This window comes from Mustela putorius, unplaced genomic scaffold (genome assembly GCF_011764305.1).
Source record: "Mustela putorius furo isolate JIRA1106 unplaced genomic scaffold, ASM1176430v1.1 tig00000135_pilon_pilon_pilon, whole genome shotgun sequence".
Taxonomy (NCBI): Eukaryota; Metazoa; Chordata; class Mammalia; order Carnivora; family Mustelidae; genus Mustela; species Mustela putorius.
In genome coordinates this window covers 2,899,518-2,918,804 of record NW_025421292.1, presented here as the reverse complement: position 1 = coordinate 2,918,804, position 19,287 = coordinate 2,899,518, and the positions used below count along the sequence as shown (strand labels likewise).

General features: G+C 56.8%; 1 protein-coding gene across 5 annotated transcripts; it reads left to right on the top strand.

Moving 5' to 3' along the window:
• The first annotated feature begins 870 nt into the window (after positions 1-870).
• Positions 871-19,117, top strand: SPDEF (SAM pointed domain containing ETS transcription factor). 5 transcript variants are annotated; one of them, XM_045074727.1, is made up of 8 exons: positions 877-989; positions 1,171-1,276; positions 8,916-8,963; positions 11,653-12,117; positions 14,277-14,474; positions 15,959-16,006; positions 16,127-16,273; positions 18,440-19,117. In XM_045074727.1, the coding sequence occupies exons 4-8, from the start codon at positions 11,682-11,684 to the stop codon at positions 18,616-18,618; spliced, it is 1,008 nt and encodes a 335-aa protein (XP_044930662.1). In that variant the 5' UTR covers positions 877-989; positions 1,171-1,276; positions 8,916-8,963; positions 11,653-11,681; the 3' UTR covers positions 18,619-19,117. The 5 variants fall into 5 exon arrangements, with proteins under 5 accessions (XP_012900333.1, XP_044930662.1, XP_012900334.1 ...); XM_013044879.2 differs by lacking the exon at positions 8,916-8,963 and having other exon boundaries at positions 871-989; positions 1,137-1,276; XM_013044880.1 differs by lacking the exon at positions 8,916-8,963.
• The last annotated feature ends 170 nt before the right edge of the window (positions 19,118-19,287 follow it).

The following is a 19,287-nucleotide window of genomic DNA, read 5'->3' as shown; positions in this document are numbered from 1 at the left end:
TCCCGCAGCCCTAGAATGCTCTCAGTCTGGGCAGCCACAGGCTCCTCGACGTCAGAAGACAACAATGATCAGTATCTCATCTGACAGAACCGGGGGAACAGCGGTTTGGTGCCTTTCTGAGGGGATCCAGAGAAAGGAAGAGCCAACCCCTGCCCTCCAGGGACATCCCTCAGCCGGCCTGGCAGGACAGAGAGGAAGACAAGAGCTTGGCTATGTGGTCCTCCTGGGCCTCATGGAGGTGGAGGAGCCAAGCATGGGTACCTCATGGCCTCCAGCCGTCAGGGACTGTTGTTGGAGGGCGAGCTGCTGCTGGCCGGCCCCCGCTCTGGGTCTGGGAGAGTGAGCTACCAATCCTTCCTGAGCACCAGGGCATCATGGGCCTGCACCCATCACAGAGAGCAAGGGCCCCTCAGTCCTTTTCCACAGGGTTCTCTGAAGTTCCCTCCATCCCAGACAGTACCTCCTCCAAGAAGCCCTCTCTGACTTGCCTTGCTGGGTGCTTCCACAGCCCTCCACTGATGGTGGCTCTGACTTTCCACTGAGCTGGCTCGTCTGTTCCCTAGTCGTGGCTCCTCCCTTCTAGTGTCCCGTCCCATGTCCCTCTAGATGTATCCTCTGTGCCTTGCACATACTTGGCGTGTAAACTTGGTAGCTATGCATCAGCTAACAAACATGGGTGAGTAAGTGAATGAATAAATGAATGAGTGAATGAATGAATGAATGAATGGGTTTTCTAGCTGCCAGCAGGTGGATCCCCCATTGAGAAAAGGGAGGCCTGCAAGGGTTAACCAGGAGCCCGCCTGTGGTCTGAGGTAAGCAGGGAGCGTATTTGTTCAGGTAAATAAGGAAGGATTACTTATAATGGGAAATCAGGCCTGGCCAACTCTTCATCTCACGGCTGCTTGACTTCCTCCCAGCACATTCCTGCACTGTGTTCGTGTCCACACCGCCCTGCAGACCTGGCCCCCTGAGCCCACCACAGCCTCCATGTAAGCCCCTTGGGCTAGGTCTTGCCACCGTGCCAACAGGTGGTCCTGGGCTGGGGGCAGAGGACTCCCTACGGGGCACAGGGCCCCAAGATCTCAGAGGGAGCCAGGCCCCCAGCAGCCCACCCAAGTATCCACCTCTGCCCCCAGCCTCTCTGGTCTTTGGCCCCACTGGTTCCCCCAGATGCCTGGCTGAGACCCAGCAGTGGCCCGCACTACCGACACCTTCTCCTGGCCCCCCGAGGTGGGTGCTGCCGCGGACGACTCCCCGGGCACGAAGCAGCTAACAGGTGAGTCTGATGGGAACCCAGAGCGCCTGGGTGTGGGGGCTGGTCCCTCCCAGCTGTGGAGAGGTGGGTGACAGGGGGCAGGACTTGGCATGGACTGCGAGCTCAGAAGTGATCCCTGGGGATTGTTGGTCCTGTAATCCAGGTCCTTCACCCTCAGAAGCCCCAGCCCCTGCACAGGCAGTCCATCTGCCTCCCTGGGTGGACCCATGAGCCCGTGGGAGCCCCCAAGGCCATACCTTGAGCCCAGTCTGAACAGCCGGAAGGGAAGCCGTTCTCCAGGGGCAGAGCCTCGGCCCCCACGACATGGCCAGTTCTGCTTGGCTAGTAAAACACAGGCAACCTTTCTGCTCTGCCGGCCGCTGCTGCTCTGCGAGGGGAAGGGTCTACCAGGGGCCTGGCCATAGTGGGCAGGGGCTTGCTGAAGCCCCGAGACTCCGGGCTAGGCTCTAAGTTGGAGCAGGGGGGCCAGGCCCAGAGCCCAGGGGTTGGGGCAGGGCAATGATGTGATGGGTCTAGGACCCTGGTGGTCTGGGCTTCCAGGCAAAGCACCCAGGTTCAAGCACCCAGGGGAGCTAACGGCCTGGGAGCCCCAGTCTGGGTGCACTAGGAAAGAAATGGGATGCCCTTGAAGATGCTCCTTTGTCAGATTCACCAGATGTATCTTGTGGGGAGAGAGGGCGGCGCTGGTGGTGATGACAGGGTGGAAGGCTGAAGGGTCTGGATGTTTGGGGGCTCCCCTGACGCTGGACAAGGGGTGTGTGTTGGTGGGGGTGTGCGCTAACACGTGCACAGGCATCTATCTGGGGGTGTGTGTTGGGGAGTGGGCAGGGCCACTGAGCAAGCCCTGGATCTCCTCACCCACCTAGCAGCCCATACCCAGGCCACAGGTCCCAAGGGGCCTGTCCCCTGTATGACAGCAATGGCCTTTCTCCTTTTCCTTGGCCAAGGCTGGGACCAGGCCTCATTTCCTGCCCCCACCTCCCCAATAAACAGCTTCACAGCAACCCCCAATAAAGCCGCATCTCCCCAGTACCAGCTGCTCTGCTGAGTAACAAAGCAAACAGGCATCAGGCTGCCCCTGGCCTCAGCTGGCGGATGGGATGGGCAGGAGACGGCCCAGCCCAGCTGGGGGTGGCACCGGAGCCAAGGACTCCTGGCGCAGGGTCTCATCACCCCCGACTCACAGAAATGTGGGGAGAAAGACAACCTCAGTGCCCACTTGAAGTGGTTGAAGTGTGGAGGAGATGCTCAGGGGCAGGGGGGCGGGGTGGGGGAGGGACGTAGAAGCCACCCTCTCCTTTGAGAAATGACAGTCATTTCCTCTGCTCCAGGCATCATGGGGGTTACCCAGAGGTGAGAACTCAGTCCCTGCTAGACTTGTGTACAGTGACTTACCTGTTAGAAAATACTGATTGTAATGATAATGTGTGATAAGATATAATTATATAAATATATGTAATTATATAAAATATACAGTGTGATGCCACTTTGTGGCATTTTGATTGCCACAAAGCCTCTCTGAATGAGATGGAGCTCCTCTGTCCATCAAGCCTGCGGGGATAGGGTAGGTACTCAGTAGGTGCTCAACTGATGATTTGAAATTTCGATGCTGGCAATAAGTAGAAAAAAACCAGGAAGGGATGCCTGGGTGGCTCAGTGGTTAAGCATCTGCCTTCAGCTCAAGTCATGATCCTGATGTCCTTCAATAAAGCCCAGCATCAGACTTCCCTGCTCAGCGGGGAGTCTGCTTCTCCCTCTGCTCCTCCCCCTGCTCGTGTTCTCTCTCTCTCAAATAAATAAAATCTTAAAAAAAAAAAAAAAAAAAAAAGAAAGAAGAACAAAATAGGAGAAGCCACTTTTTACCGCTGAGGACGTTGCAGATGTAAAGTTACAGCCCTGAAAGAGTTCGATCCACATTTTGTGCTTAAATGACATGGTGCAGCTTGAGTGTAACCTGGGGATATCATTTCAGACGGATCTAGGAAAAAAGACACTCTGGTGGAGGGGGCAAGAAGGGATGGGTTTAAGGCCCACCATGGATGACCTTGGGCCAGTCATTTCTCCTCCCCGTACTTGTAGCTGTAATGAGAAGTTTAGACAAGGGTTTTGCAGGCTGTGTAGGAGTTGGTGGAGGCAGGACAGCCTGCTGGATTTGCCAGCGCTCTAAGACGGGTATTTTCCCAGCCTTGTCCCCTAGACTGTCTCCTGGCTCTGGCTCCTCCTAGAGGCCAGGGAAGGATGAGTGAGGCCCACAGCTGCCCTGGACTGGGCTAGAGAGCAGGATGACCTCAGGTAAGGCCCAGAGGGCTGCCCTTTCTGGCCAACCTCCACTCTTCCCCAGACTCCACCTGCCATCACCTTCTCCATTTGTTCCCCTCATTCCTCACCCCACTACCTTTCCCTCCCCACTCTTCCCGCCCCATCCCCTCACCTGCTTTCAGGTGCCCCCTTCCTGAATGTTCAGCCCATCTCAGTTCACAAGGAATTTTCATCCACTTTGCCCTTAATCTTCATAACCTCTTAAAGCAAGCTCTTGACAGCCCATTTAATAGGCAGGGTCACTGAGTCTCCAAGGAAGCCAAGTCACTTACACCAGTCCCTGAGCAAGGAGACGGGGTTCAAAACTGATCTGGGACCCTCACCCTGCCCCCACTGTCCCCATCCCGTTCTTCGCCCCACCCTGTACCCCCAGCCAAGTGAGCAGCCTGTCAGGTAGAACAACTCTTCCCAAAGCAAACTTTGCACAAGCCCAGTTGCCCTGGGCTCTTCCTGACATTTAATGCTGGGCTCCTTCCCTTGCCTCGTTTGCATGCTCCCTGCTCAGGAGGTGCCCCCTGCCAGATTCTCCTCTCCCACCTTTCAGCAGTTGGGTGGGGCCTCCAGACGGGCCGGGGCGGGGGGTGGGGGGGTGAGTCTCCTTATCCCTCCTGACCTCTCCTCCCCTGCCAGGGACCTAAGCGTGACTGCTGGGAACCAGACAGACCAGAGCCTACCCAGGACCTTAGCGAGGGACAGTGAGGTCTCTCTGCTGCCACCAGAACTGGGGAGCCCTGCCTTCTCCCTCCAGCTCTGGAGTTCAGGAGAGGGGACTGGAGGTGACTGCCCATTTAGGGTCTCAGCACCTGCGACTAGTGACATGGGTGGGGCCCTGAGTCTCTCTGCTCTTGGGCAGCAAGATCTTCCCACCTTGGACTCCAACATCCCCTTCTCAGGCTCTAGGACAGGAGGACAATGTGTCCCTGCTGACACCCACAGATGGGGGTGGGCCCCAATAACCCCCTAATTACCCACCCATTTAAACCCCCTTCTTATTTTTTAAGATTTTTATTTATTTACTTGAGAGAGAGAGAGCATGATGGGGGGAGGGTCAAAGGGAGAAGCAGACTCCCTGCTGAGCAGGGATCCTGATGCAGGACTCCATCCTGGGACTCCAGGATCATGACCCAAGCCAAAGGCAGACACTTAACCAACTGAGCCACCCAGGCGCCCTTACACCTCTTTTTGAAGCAATGTCTGTTCTTAACCTCTCAGCAGCTCATTCTGGACTTTGATTGTTTTCTGCAATGTTGGAGTGCTTTCCCTTTGTCCTGAACCCCGCCTTCCAAGGCCCAAGGTGTGCTCCCTGGCCCTGTGATTAGGGCTGAAGGCACATTTTCTCCCTCAACCCTGTCAAGATTTTATGGATTTCCCAACCCGAAAGCTGCCTTTCCAGTGCTGTGCCTGGCCTGGGGGCAGCTGCCGAGGCACATGAGATGAGAGAGGAGGGGAACAAATGTGTTCACACACCTCTGGGAGATTACAAAGTCTGTCCTGCCAAACCCCAGAGACACAGTCGTCTTTGAGTCCCCGTGTCACCAAGGAGGCTGCGAGGATGAACCACAGTGCCATGGCAGAAGCCGGGTGCAACCCTGTGTTCTCACACCTCCGGCGACCCAGCTGGCTAGGGCTGCCCAGCCGAGGCAGGAGCTTGGGGACCCTGAGTGAGGGCAAAGGAGCTTGAAGGGGTGCTGGGACATGAACTTTATTTATACCAGGCATGTGCTCGATGAGGGGTTGAATGGAGAAGTGATTTGCAGTTTCTGTAAAGCCCTGAAAGTCAAGCAAGATTTGAACTTGACCTGGCTGGAAACTGGGGCTGTGGCCTGACCGACCACCCCAGCATCGGTGACTCCAAGCCCTGGACTTGTCTGGGCTGGGGTCTCGGGTGGCTGCGTGAAGTGGGCAGGGGATGCTACTAGGGTGAGACCCCACCTGGCCGGTGATCTGTGAGACAGCCTGATCGGAAGGCGGGGCTGAGTCTCTCAGAGGAGGGAGGATGTGTGTGGGGGGCACAGCCATACCCTTATTCTGCCCAAATGTCTGCCACGAATGGGGGGCCACCTCTGTTTCTCCACATCTTCCTTCCAAGCCAAGCCGAGCCGAGGGGCAAGATCCAGGCATAGGATCATAGAATCTGGACAGTATCTGGGTTAGAAAAGCCCTGAACGATGACTCCCCTGCTTCGGAGAACTGAAGAGGGCCCCAGGCACTGCCCAGGGACTCACACACAGCATGAACAGAGCCTGATGGGACCGCATCTCCAGATGCTGAGGCCACACCCCCTCCCCCTTAGGAGCAAACTCAAATGCAGGGGAGAGCTTGGGGCTGAGCTGGGTTCCTGCCCCTCCAGGCTGCAGCCCTCCATGCCACCCAGAGCTGCTTTCTAAGGGACTGGGTCAGCGGGTGGCCTCAGCAGAAGTGACAGGTGTGGGCAATTGGGGAGACCCTCGGGGCTGGGAGCTGCCAAGTCCCAGCACCAAGTGCAAAGAGAGAAGTGCTCAGTCACCACGGCGCCCATGTCTGTCAGGTGGGAGAGATAGTGACTGCCCCACAGTGTGGCTGTGAGAGCCCCACAAAGCAGCTTACTTAGAAAGGGTCACAGAAAGGGTCTCAGAAAGGGTCACAAGCGATATCAGTGAGGCTGTGTGTCTGGATACCAGTGGTCCCTGATTCCTGGAGCCTCACCCCCAACCCCAATTCTCCACACACACCTCCTGGGCCCACTGACTGGCTCCTCAGCCTTCCAGAAAGGAGGGCTCCTGGGATAGTGAGGCCTGTGGCTTGCACGAGTCTGGGATCTGAGGAGGTGGGAGAAAGCCAGGAAGCCTAGAAGAAACCTGCCTCCCCTGCTTTCACGCCCAGCCCAAGATAGGCAAGCTCTCCCCGCGGCCGCCCCCAGGGACCCACCTCCCTTCTTCCTACCATTGGAGACCCCAGGGGCAGCAGGTGCGTGCGGAGGGGCACAATGGTGTGCTGGAGGAAAGCTGGGGCTGCCCGAAGATGGCAAGCCTGGGACGCCTTCCTGGGTAGGAAGGAAGCCTGTCCCATGCCGAGAGGGAGGACTCTGAACAGTGGGGTGGCCAGTAAGGAGGAGGTTGGGTTCCTTTCTTGGGCCCAACTTGTTTGGAGAGTAATCTCAAAGGGCAAGGGAGATGGGGTTCTGTGGAGGGAGGAGTGTGAGGGATAGGAGGAGGAGCAGAAGAGTGAGAAGGTAGAGGGGAGAGGCTGGGTCCAGACTCAGCGAAGGTTCAGAGAATCCAATCACGTTGCTCAGGCCAGTTGTGGGCACTGGCTGCGGGCTCCCTGAGCCCTGGGCAGTCCCGGCTTCTCTCCAAGGTGCTGACCAGCCAACTGGGGGGCTGGTCTGCGTGCCCCGGCCCACTCTGCACAGCTTCTGGCCAGGCCCTAGTCACATCCCCCAGAGTCCCCTGGCTCTCCCGTTAAAGGAGGCCCTTGCCTGGAAGGAGAGAGGGACTGACGGTCAGGACAGTGGGCCGCAGTGAGGAAGCCTGAGTGGGTCTGCCCCCCACCCCCGGTAGAGAAAGGCCACCTCAGCTCAGTGGCAGGCACTGGTCACCCCCCTGCCCCTCCCACTCTCCTTGATGCTCCCTCACTGGGCTCTGCAGCCAGGGTCCTGGGCTCTGGGTAGCCAGAAGTCGGGTCTCAGGATTGAGGTAGGGGTTCAAGAACATTTGTCCCACCCACAGTCCCTAGCCGGGGTGAGATCTAGGAGCCTGGATGGAGCAGGGTGTGGGAGACGGTCTCGGGCAGAGGAGACGCAAACCACGGACCGGACAGTGGCAGGAGACAGCTGCTACAAATCTCTAACTCTGGGTCCCTCTGGCCTCTCTCCTTGATCTGTCTTCCTGAGGGAGTGGGAAGTGCTGAGAGAAGGGGCTAATCCCTCTGGCCACTGCCCCCTGAATCTGGGCCTCAGCCTCCACCAGCTGTTACCAAACTTTCTTTGTCTGGAGTCTGAGCCAGAGCCTCTGGGGCAGAAGGGAGCCAGGACATGCTGAGCCTTAATCCAGACATGTGGTTTAATCCAGAAAAGATCAGCTCGAGGTTTGGGAGCTGAAGGCATCACTCAGGAGACGGACATTACCTCGGGCCTGGCAGAGGCTGGTAGGAGGGCCGGGCCTGCCGTCCTAAGGATGTGGATCAAACACAGGGTTTGTCCCAGGGCCCTAGTCCTATGGAGCCATACCCTGAGGGTCAGCAGGCCCCCAATTTGGTCCTAGCTCTGCTGTGATGGTGGGCACGTCCTTGCCACTCTCTGAGTGTCGTTTTTCCCAATGCACATGTGTGCGTGTCTTCTTGGGTGAATAATCACCTGAGAACATAATCATGGCTGAATTGCATGGTGCAGTTGGGGAGAGCTGGGAAGTCAGAGGAGGAACCTGTTGCGGGGGGCTTCCTGGGAGAGGAGGGCTTTGCGCTGAGTTGTGATGAGAGGGAAGGGGCATTTTGGGCAGGGGGATGGCAGCACAAGAGAAAATAGCCATGTTGTGCCCACAGTACAGGAGAGAGGGAACCAGGGGAGAAATGTCATTGTCATTAGAACCTGGATATGGTCACCATGTTGATCAATCCCTGGTTCTGGTCCAGACCCTGCCTCTTACCAACAGAAGTATCCCTTCCCCATATGTGATCTACAAAACGGTCACATAATGTATGGTCCCTTCCAACTCTGATAATCTGGACTGGGTAGGAGGTTGGCTCAGAGGTAGGTACCTGTCACTAGAATGGTGCAAGGCTGGCCAGGGGAGCCATGGAAGTTTCTTGAGCACAGGGGTGCCCAGTGAGGAACGTTGAAGGAAAATGAGCTTGACAGTGGGGTGGATTGAGCCAAGGGGAGGTAGGAATGGAAGATCAAGTGACCCAATCAGAAAGAGGGCAGGACTCTGGGAAAATGGACCAGCCAGAGCAAAACCCTCAGAAGGAATGTGGCACAATGAGCAGAGCCTGCATGGGGCCAGCTGGGGACTTCAAGCAAGCTGCCCAAGATCTCTGAGCCTCACTGTCCTCATCTATAACCTGGGGCTCTCGAGCCCTTGTCCCTCAGGGCTATGGGCAGTGAAGGGGATAATGGGCATGAGTACTCAGGGCATAGGCGGTGCCCTCCTGAGTCTGGCCCCGGAGCCTGGAGGAGAGAGTGTGGTAGGCTGGGCACCCAAACCCCCAGCTCCCTGACCAAAAAACCAAGGTCCCCCCAGATCTGGGCTGCTGGGGTCAGAGCTTTTCCCACCACCTCCCCAGTTGTGGACAGGCAGATCTTTCCTCCCACCACATGGTTAATTTTCAACTTATTTTTCACCAGGGAGGTGTTGGGAGCTGGGACCAAGCCTTGGTTGGGAGCAGGTGAAAGGTGAGGGGGGAGCTGGAATGTGGGGTGGGGAGGAAGTGGGAATTCTCTGCCATGAAGGAGCCCTGGGCCGGGAGTCCCGAGACCTGGATGCAAATCCCTTAGGTCTGTGCACCTTCACTTTCCTATCCACAGACTAGGAATGAGAATAGGGCCCAGGCTGCCTCTCTCCAGGGAGGGATGGATACAAGGGCACTCACTCAACATGTCAGGGCCATGTCATCATGTCCTTACTGAGTGAATGCTGCCACCCGCCCTGCCCATTCATCCTCACTGACCCCTCAGGCCATGGTGCCCCGAAACCCAGCAGCTGCCTCCCATCCTACCTGTGGCTGCAGCCAAGCAAACAGGAGGGCCATGAGAGAAGCGTGTTCTCCTGCTTCTTGGAAAAGCTCCCGTCTTCCTGGCATATGGCCCAGGGTGCTGGCAGAGACTGTCCTAACGTGGCAGGCATGGGAGCTCTGGGGACGTGGATGGGGCGGGAGGCAGGTAGGGGTGATGAGGGAGGGGTGGGGGTCTGAGAGGGGCTCTCCAGGGGTGGGGCCTCCTAGGGGGTAGGGCGTGGGCGCAGGCCGGGTTGGGGACCCAGGAGCAGAGCGGGCTGTGGGCGCTGCCTAGATAAATAATGTTGGGCCCACAGCACACATGTGTGTTTGCACAGAAGGCCTTGAAATGATTCCAGGCCTGCCCTCTGTCCCCCGCAACCCCAGTCCCCCTCCTTCCCTGCTCACCCCACCCCACCCTGACCTTTCCTTCCTTGTCACTTAAAGGAACCCTTGAAAGGGAGAGTCAAAATCAAAGGAAACACCCTTCTCTCTTGCTGGCACTCTCTCTGCCACAGGAAACTACACGGCTGCCATGTACAGTTGGGAAGGTTGGGCACTGCACAAGGGAGGGGAGAAGAGGGAGTTGAAATCCCACTTGGGCTCCAGTCACCCAACTGCTATCCAGAGAGAAAGGTCACCCTGTGCTGAGATATTTGAAGGTGTGGAATGGGCTAACAGCAGCCCTAGAGATGCCAGAAGTGTTTCCCAACTGGGCTCTTTAGGGCAAATGAACACCAAGGCTAAGCAGGTCAATCCCACAGTGTGACTCACGATGGGCCGGGAGACTTCCTCCCAGTCCCAGCATGGCACAAGAAATGCCTCCAGGAGAGCTTACCAGTCCTTTGATTAAAGCCTCTCCCTCTTACTGGCCAGAGGTCTTTAAAGCAGCAATTCTCAAATGTGAACAAATATAGAATCACCCCCCAAGGCCTGTTGAAATGCACTGCTGGGCTTCCCCCAGCTTCTGATTCAGCTCTGGAGCAAGCCTGAGAATCTGCATTTTTGCCAAGTTCCCAGGGGGTGCTCTCGCTGCTGGTCCAGGCACCCCACTGTGAGAAACACTGCTTTCCGAACACGAACACACGTTAATTTGGCCTTAGTGTGTTTTTCTGTTCCTTTTGTCCGTGCTGATTTTACTGAGGGCACATATATGTTGATAATCTTCCACAGGGACTTATTCTTGAGTCCCGGGCGCACAGATCACAGGAACAGCCCAGAAACCTGGCTGTCTTGGTGTATGTACATCTGACTTCCCCAAGCTGCCAGCTCCAATATGGGGTTCAGAGACAAAGGGCCTAGAGGCAAAGCAGACTGCATGACTGATGGGAAAAGAAGCCTCTAGCTGTGTGTTGAGACCAGGGGTACACCCCTGGGGGGCCTTGGGGCAGTAGAAGGAAGCAATGTGTGAGTCGCTGGGGGCCTTCCTCACTGGGGAACCATAGCATGGGTCTTCTCACCAGCCCCTGATCTCGTCCATCCTCCCCACCCCCACTGCTCTGTTCCCACACCAGCAAACCCCCTCCCCACGACCCCTACCTCTGTGCTGGGCAAGAGCAAATGAGAGAGCCTTGGGAGCTAGGAGGGGCTGGGGCAGCATCTCTGGGGAGAGTGAGGTGGGATGGGGACCAGAAACCCAGTCCTGAGTGGGTGTGGGGGTGTTTGGTCCCAATCTCAGTGGTGTTCAGCTGGAAATTTATCCACACCCCCCAGATGGCCCTGTGGGAGGGGAAGGAGGGGTTTTTCCTCCCTGACTTGTGAGGGGATTCTACCCCATCACACCCCTCACTTGCTCCTTTCTTCCTTCCTTCACCTAGAGGTGAAGGTGATGGTGACTTTCTCCCTTCCCCACCCTCCTTAAGGGAAGGATAAAAGAAAACAAGCTCTGCTATAGCAGGAAAGATTGAGGTTAGATCTTAGAAGGAACTTTCTCTCCAAGGCAGTGGACTGGGCTCTGGGCATGGGCTGGTCCAGGGACAGAGGCCCAGACATTAAAGACTCCTTGTCCAGGCCTCAGTTTGCTCACCTACCAAATGGAGCCACTCATGCCTTCAATGGTGAGGCTTCAGTGAGGTCAAGAACCTCAGAAGGTTGTTTTAAGAGTGCCACGTGGGTAAAGATCTGCTTTCAGCCACCCTGGTTCCCTTGGGGAGTGAGGGAGCTGTGCGTTTATACCTCACTGTCTTTCTCAGCCAGAAGCCTATCTGCCCAGCCCTGTCCTAACTGCCCAGTGACCCGGAAGCCCCAGCTCTCTCCCAGGCCCAGCCACTGCCCACTGAGCCCCTCATCCCCGTAACCAGCTTAGTGGCCCCCAGGGGGGATGGGGAAGCAGCCAGAACCTGATTCCCCATCCTCTCTTCTTTCCGCAGACACAGCCACCGGCCCAAGCGACAGCGGCATGGGCAGCGCCAGTCCCGGCCTGAGCAGCGTGTCCCCCAGCCGCCTCCTGCTGCCCCCCGACACTGTGCTGCGGACAGGCCTGGAAAAGGCGGCCGCAGAGGTGGCGGGGCCCGAGAGACGGGACTGGAGCCCCAGCCCGCCGGCCACACCTGAGCAGGGCCTGTCCGCCTTCTACCTCTCCTACTTTGACATGCTGTACTCTGAGGACAGCGGCTGGGCCGCCAAGGGTCCCGGGGCCAGCGCGCGGGAGGAGCCGTCCGAGGAGCCCGAGCAGTGCCCAGTCATCGACAGCCAAGCTGCTGGGGGCAGCCTGGACTTGGCACCAGGGGGGCTGACGCTGGAGGAGCACTCCCTGGAGCAGGTGCAGTCCATGGTGGTGGGTGAGGTGCTCAAGGACATCGAGACTGCCTGCAAGCTGCTCAACATTGCTGCCGGTGAGGCCTCCCGCGGGGCCGCCTCTGGGAGGTTGGGCACAAGCTGGGCGGAGGTCACGAGGGTGGGGAGTTTGGCAAGGGTACTGTCTGCGGCGCTCTGGCCACCACCACCTCCCCCCGCCCAGCCTCAGCAGCCCCAGTGGTGCTGGTGATTCTGTACCTACGGGTGGCCCATAGCCTATAGCAGCTGGGTGCCTGGGGGAGGTTCTGACCCTCTCTATGCCCCAACTACCGGGGGCAGTGAACCTGAGCTCTACACCATCCGGCCCACCACCTCCTCCTGGACTCCTCTCCACGTTCTCCTCATTTACTCGGCTCCAGCCACACCGGCTCTTCACTGCTCCCACGACACTCATACCTCAGGACCTTTGCATCTTCTGGTCTCTCAATCTAAAACGCTCTTCCCCCAAATACTTACTTGGCTCACCCTTGCCTCCTTCAGATCTAGACTCAATGGCACTGTTTTGAGGAGGCTTTTCCTGACACATCTATTGAATTTACTGTCCATACACCACCTGATTCCTCCTCCCTGCTTTCTCTCTCCTGTTGCATGTACTGATACCCTGCGTATTTTATTGATTGACCATATTTGCTGTCTGTCTCCCCCACTGAAATGTACACACCCTAAGGGCAGGGATTTTCCTTTGTTGTGTTCATGGCTACATCCCCAGGTCCTAGGATGGCACCTTGCACACAGTAGATGCTCGATAAACAGTAGTTTCTTAACATGCCAGGCCCTGTTCTAGCACGGTGAGGGGGGGTGGATTAAGTGGTGAACACTGCACAAGGGCCCCCTTCTTCAGGAAGCTGACATTACAGCAAGGAAAACGGATCAGAGATACGGAGATAAGTGTCCCTGGTCCGGTCGTCATGAAGGCTCTGATGAGGAAGGGGCACTAGGAACACAGGCACCTGTATACCTGTCACAGGCTGGGAAGTGTGGTTATGGCACTGATGCTGTGGGCCTCCAGCCTCCTGCTCCTGCACCGTCCCTCCAGCTTTGGGCAGACCTGATCCATCTCCTTGAGTGCTAGGTCCCGGCCTTTGAGCATTGAGGTCTCAGCTGCTTTCAGGCATCCCTCAGGCCCAGCCCTTCCTCCTCAGAGTCATCCTGGACTTGCGCGTCCCCCCAGACCATCCCAGCTGGTGTACCCCCGCCCCCAACCCAGGCAGCTCTTCCCCTACCCCTGTCGTCTTCCAGTTACCCAATGTCCCTGCCAGTCCCCACTGCTGGACGTTTTCCCAAGGTGCCTCCTCTCCCACACTGGGCTGAGGAGGGGCCTGCCCTCTCAACAATGGGGACAGAAACAAATTGCTTTGACCCTGGGAAGGAAAACGAGTTTATTAAGTGGGGGTAGCCCAGCCTGCAGGTCACCTAGCTGGGGCAACAGCTTAGACCAGAGTGTGCACTTGGAGGCCCCATTGGGACCATGCCTAGCAGCCCAGCCTCCCCCCATGAGTCCTGCAGGGCTCAGCCCAGAGCAGCTCTCCAGGGGGATGTCCAGGACCTAACCAGTGATTCTCTTCCTGGCCCCTGAGGCCTATAGCTATCCCCCGATGGCTTGATGCCCTGCCATTTATTCATTCAGTGTAGACGCACTGAGCAGCTACTATGTACCCGGCCCCTTGCTGGGTGTTGGACAAGGGGCTAGTACTCTCTGTGCCTCAGTTTCCTCATCTGTAAAACGCAGCACAGTTTGGGGTTGTAGGACTACTCTCTAGCTGTTTGTTTGTTTGTTTGTTTGTTTTTCTGGTCCCTTGAAGGATTTGGGGAAGGCAAGAGGCAGCTGGGAGACAAACTCAGGTGTCTGGTTTAATGTCACCAATGTCAGTCTCCCCTCCAGGACTGGGGCTTCCTGAAAGGCCCCTTGGAGGGCCTGGAGGGGTCGGGAAGACTTGAGGTCCTGGTGAGGTGGGGGGTGCAGAGGTCCCAGGCTACCCTGCCCAGAGCCAAGTTTGTTTTTAGGGCCCTGGCTGCTCCCTCCTGCTCCCCTCTCTTCTCAGGTGCCCCCTCCACAGGCCTGTCTGGTCTGGCCTGTTCTAACCCCCGGAGCCTCTGGTCCTGGCCCCAAGCTGCTTCCAGTTCCCAGGGGCACCCCACGAGATGTAGGTGATGCCCTCCGCCCGCCCGTGGAACTGAGGGAGTGTCTCTTGCCCAGACCCCGTAGACTGGAGCCCTGGCAACGTGCAGAAGTGGCTCCTGTGGACGGAGCACCAGTACCGGCTGCCGCCCGTGGGCAAGGCCTTCCAGGAGCTGGGGGGCAAGGAGCTGTGTGCCATGTCGGAGGAGCAGTTCCGCCAGCGCTCTCCTCTGGGTGGCGACGTGCTCCACGCCCACCTGGACATTTGGAAATCAGGTGGGACATAGCCTGGGAGAGCTGCGACTCCCAAGCTCCAGGTCCGGGACACGGAGTAGGGGGGACTGGGGGTGGGGGCGGTCGTTCCAGAACACTAGCCAGGCTTATTGGCTGCTGGGGCGGCAGCTGCTTGCTCCCAGTCTGGGCTCTGTTCTAAATCTCAGTCCCCCTGGCAACTGCCTCCAGGGATCCTGGACGAACTCTCCAGCCTCGACCGGCTCCCAGCCCCGCTCAAGCCCACAGAACTTAGGGCAGGGCATGGGGTAAGTTAGAAGGCAGGTGTTTGATTCTGGGAATACGGATGGCATAGTTGATGGGGACCGTGGGTACTATGAGGCCCCTCTTTGTCCCTTTCTTTTTTAAAGTTCATTTGTTTATTTTGTGCTGTTTCTCATTAAACAAGTAGTGAGATAATACATGTGCATGATTTCTAAAAAGACCATAGTGAGGGGCACCTGGGTTGCTCAATCAGTTAAGTGTCTGCCTTTGGCTCAGGTCATCATCCCAGGGTCCTGGGATTGAGCCCTACATCGGGCTCCCTGCTCGGAAGGGAGCCTGCTTCTCCCTCTTGCTCTGTCTACCACTCCCCCAGCTCGTGCTCTCTCCCTCTCTCTTTGCCAAATAAATAAATAAATAAAATCTTTAAAAAGACAATAGTGGGGGCACCTGGGTGGCTCAGTGGGTTAAAGCCTCTATCTTCGGCTCAGGCCATGGTCCCAGGGTCCTGGGATCGAGCCCCGCATCGGGCTCCCCGCTCAGCAGGGAGCCTGCTTCCTCCTCTCTCTCTCTCTCAATCTCTCTCTCTGCCTGCCTCTCTGCCTACTTGTAATCTGTCTGTCAAACAAATAAATTAAATTTTTTAAAAAAGACAATAGTGAAAAATAATACTATGAAAAGTAATTTTCCCTCTCACTCCCGACCCCCAGTCCCCCTCCTTAGAGGCAAACACAGTTTCCTGGGCACCTTGCTGGGGAGAGTCTATGCACACAGCGAGCAAACACACATGTGAGGTTTTCACCCCTTTGTAACATAAATAGCTCCAAAGAATCGCACTGTTCTGCGTTCCATGTATCTTGGATTTTGTTCCCGCACCAGCATCTCTACATCTGCCCTATTTCTAATGGCTGGGTGCCATCCCCTTAATGTTTAAATCATCTCTCATACCACCGGATATCCTGGACAGAGCTATGAGCTTTGGAAGAGGCAGTGCTTGCTGAGAGTCAAAGCCCCCGCCCTTGGGCATGGGACCCACCCATATGACCAGCGGAGACCAGTGTCCCACCCTAGCCCAGGGGCAGGCAAGTGTAGGAGCAGTCCTAGCCAAGCAAGAGCCAGGTGGTGATGGGGGCAGGAGCCCACTGCCTCCACACCCCGTTTGCTTGGCCACAGGGGGTGGTTGCTATGGCCCCACAGTCCCACCCAAGCCCCCTCCTCCACCCTTGGAGCTGGCCCTGGGTCTCCAGCCTTCTCTCCCTGCCCTGCAGCGGCCTGGATGAAAGAGAGGACTTCTCCCGGGACCATCCACTACTGTGGTGAGCCAGGGCCCTCAGGGTAGGGGGGGGGGCCCGGGGTCTGGGGGCGGGGCTTGAGGGATGGCTGGCCCTGAAGCAGGTGGCCTCTGCTGCTCACCGTCACTCTACCCGGCTGCCTAGCCTCTGCCGGCGAGGACAGCTGGACCGACAGTGAGGTGGACTCCTCCTGCTCCGGGCAGCCCATCCACCTGTGGCAGTTCCTCAAGGAGCTGCTGCTCAAGCCTCACAGCTATGGCCGTTTCATCCGGTGGCTCAACAAGGAGAAGGGTGAGCCGGGCCCTGGGCGGGGGTGGGGCGGGGGCGGGCAAGGGCGCTGCTGGCCTCCTGGCGCCAGACACAGTGGAGGGCTGGGGATTGGGCAGAGAGGCCTCATGGCCCCCACCGTGCCCCTGAACTCCAGACACTGGGCAATCCGGGCCTGGCCCGGGGGGCTGTGTGCTTTCGCGTCCGAACTGGTCTCCTGGCCGCGCCCTGTTTTGTGTAGGACACCGGCTCCTCACGGTGCCTGGGACATACTAAGGCTGGGACTTGGACACAGTCTTTGCCTGCAACACATGGTTAGCTTCACCGGGGAGACGGCTGGGGTCCAGCTTGAAACCCCATGCGATCCACATAGGCCGTATTAGACTTCCCCATAATCCCATCATAAACCTTTTTTAATAGGTGAATTTAATTTTAATACTACTTTTATTTAATCTGCTATTATAAATTATTAAAATTTCAACATATAATTAATATAAAATTATTAATGAGATATTCTAAGTCTTCAAACTCTCATGTGTATTTTATCCTTATAGCCTATCTCAATCAGATTTGCCAGATTTCAAGCGCTCAAGACCACATATTACTTCATTGGACAGGACTAGATGTGTGTGTGTGAGAGAGAGAGTGTTGGAAAACACTCAGAGTCAAGAAATCTGGGTTTTAGTCCCCATCCTGTCATCTGTAGCTAGGGGTACTGGGACCACAGTCTTCTTATCTGGAAAATGGACTGCGTCCATTCATCCAACAACCACTCATTGAATACTTCCTCTGTGCACACTTGCCTGGGCAACATTAATGGAGAATTAGTGTCCTCATGGTCTAGGGAGAATTTGGCTGCACCCCATCTTTGAGGGACCTGCAATGTTGTGGGAAAGCTGGCCGTGAAAGGCGCTGACCTACAGAGCATGGCAGGGCTGTGACAGGGTGGTGGGGGCAGCTGTGCCGTGGTCCAGGAGGACTTCACGAGGGCAATGACTTGGGCTGAGTGGGAAGGATGAACGGGGCTAGAGGTGGGTAGAGAGAAGTTCCTGCATTATTTGAAATGTATATTTGAAATATGTTGTATTTTTTGAAATATATTGTATATTTGAAGTATATATTTGAAACTTAATGTGAGCCGGTCTTCAGGGATAGACCATGATAGACTTCCAGGGGAAGGAGATCAAGGGAGGGTGGGGTGATCTGGGAAGGCTTCCTGGAGGGGGTATGCTGACCTGCGTTTTTCCCAGGAGACCTGGGGTGTAAACCATGTAATAGTTCCTCTCAAGGGGCAGGCAGCTCCTTCACGCTCCACTGTAAGCTCTTTCTGTCACCACTCAAAAATGGTAGTCACTACAGCCCCCTCCACCAACTGGAGAAAGGGGACAGCTTCTTCTTCTTCTTCTTTTTTTTTTTTTTAAAGATTTTATTTATTTATCTGACAGACAGAGATCACAAGTAGGCAGAGAAGCAGGCAGAAAGAGAGGAGGAAGCAGGCTCCCTGCTAAGCAGAGATCCCGATGTGGGGCTCCATCCCAGGACCCTGGGATCATGACCTGAGCCTAAGGCAGAGGCTTTAACCCACTGAGTCATCCAGGTGCCCTAAGGGGACAGCTTCTAACAGTAGAATATGGGAGAGCCAGGCCTCAAACCCAGGTCAGCCCAGCTCCAAATCCTCTGAATGGATCCTACCAGAAAGGGCAGTGCTAGCTTAAATGTCTGAGACTGGCAAAGAGGTCTTTCAGGCTTGGGAACTGCTGGAGAAGGCGGCCAGCGCGGGCGCAGTGGTAGGGGTGTGGATGACCTTGACAGATGAGACGTGGGCACAACGCAGAGCCCCGCAGGGCTTTTGGATCAGGTGTACCAACCCCACAGCAGGAGCAGAGGCTGGCAGGGGCCAGGCCTTCAGGGCCCCTGATAACCCAACAACGGACGCAGGCACACCCTGCACTCAGGAGGTGGGAGACTCCAGGTAGCATTTCCCAAATTATTGGTCCCCATGACGCATGTCTTTGACCCCCATGTCTTTGATCCTCACCGCAACCTTGGGAAGAGGTCTTATGCTCCCACCGCCCCTGTCCCCCGTCCCCCAGTCTAGCTCTTGCTCCCAGTCAACACTGGCCCCCTTGGCTTTTTGAGTCTGACCTGTTGGTTTCAGTCTTTTGCCCTCCTGCCACGCCCCCCCCCCAGGCATCTTCAAAATCGAGGACTCCGCCCAGGTGGCCCGGCTGTGGGGCATCCGCAAGAATCGGCCTGCCATGAACTACGACAAGCTGAGCCGTTCCATCCGCCAGTATTACAAGAAAGGCATCATCCGGAAGCCGGACATCTCCCAGCGCCTCGTCTACCAGTTTGTGCACCCCATCTGAGGGCTGCGGGCCAGGCCAGGCCTTAGGCAGGCCAGGCCTTAGGCCTGAAACTCGCCCTCACTAGCCCTCCCTCCTGCCCGCCCCTGCCTCTGCTGGAGCTGCAGGAGAGGGCAGTCTGCTGGCATTGGAGTCCAAGGTCAGGGAGGCGGCAGCCCAGAGCTCCCAGGGGTCTAAGGGAGCTCTCTGGGGCCCAAGGGACCCCAGGGTGGCAGTGCTTCCTCCTCGGGTCTGACTGCTCACATGCTCGGTCTTCTGGAGGATGGAAGAAGGATCCAGGCCATCCTCAGTATTCATGGCTCCCCGGGGAAGGCTCTGACCCTCGGATTTCCAGAGCGGAGCCAGCCAAATGGCTATTGACTTAGCCAAGGCCACTCGTAGTCCAGTGCTCCCTGCCACCCATTCTGCACCATGCTTGGCGTGGTGTGGGACACGTCTGCCCCCTGCATTGGGAAGCCAGGGGTGCTCCTGGGAATGGGTAATAAAGATACTAGAGAACCAACACGGCAGTGTCTGTGCAGCAAGTGAATGACACAGCTCTGAGGCCACCAATTCTCAGAGTCATTGTGGTCACAGTGCCCTTGGGGTGGTCAAAAGAGGCTTCCTGGGGGAGGCGGCATTGGGCTGAGCCTACAAGGAAAGGGATCGTTGATTGGTAGAAGCTGTGGGAGA

What these genes read in the sequence shown, in the direction of transcription:
- SPDEF (XM_013044879.2), top strand. Translation starts at nt 11,682, where the DNA reads ATGGGCAGCGCCAGTCCCGGCCTGAGCAGCGTGTCCCCCAGCCGCCTC. An exon ending in CGGGACCATCCACTACTGTG is followed by an intron (nt 16,007 to 16,126) that starts GTGAGCCAGGGC and finishes CCGGCTGCCTAG; the next exon opens with CCTCTGCCGGCGAGGACAGC. An exon ending in GTGGCTCAACAAGGAGAAGG is followed by an intron (nt 16,274 to 18,439) that starts GTGAGCCGGGCC and finishes CCCCCCCCCCAG; the next exon opens with GCATCTTCAAAATCGAGGAC.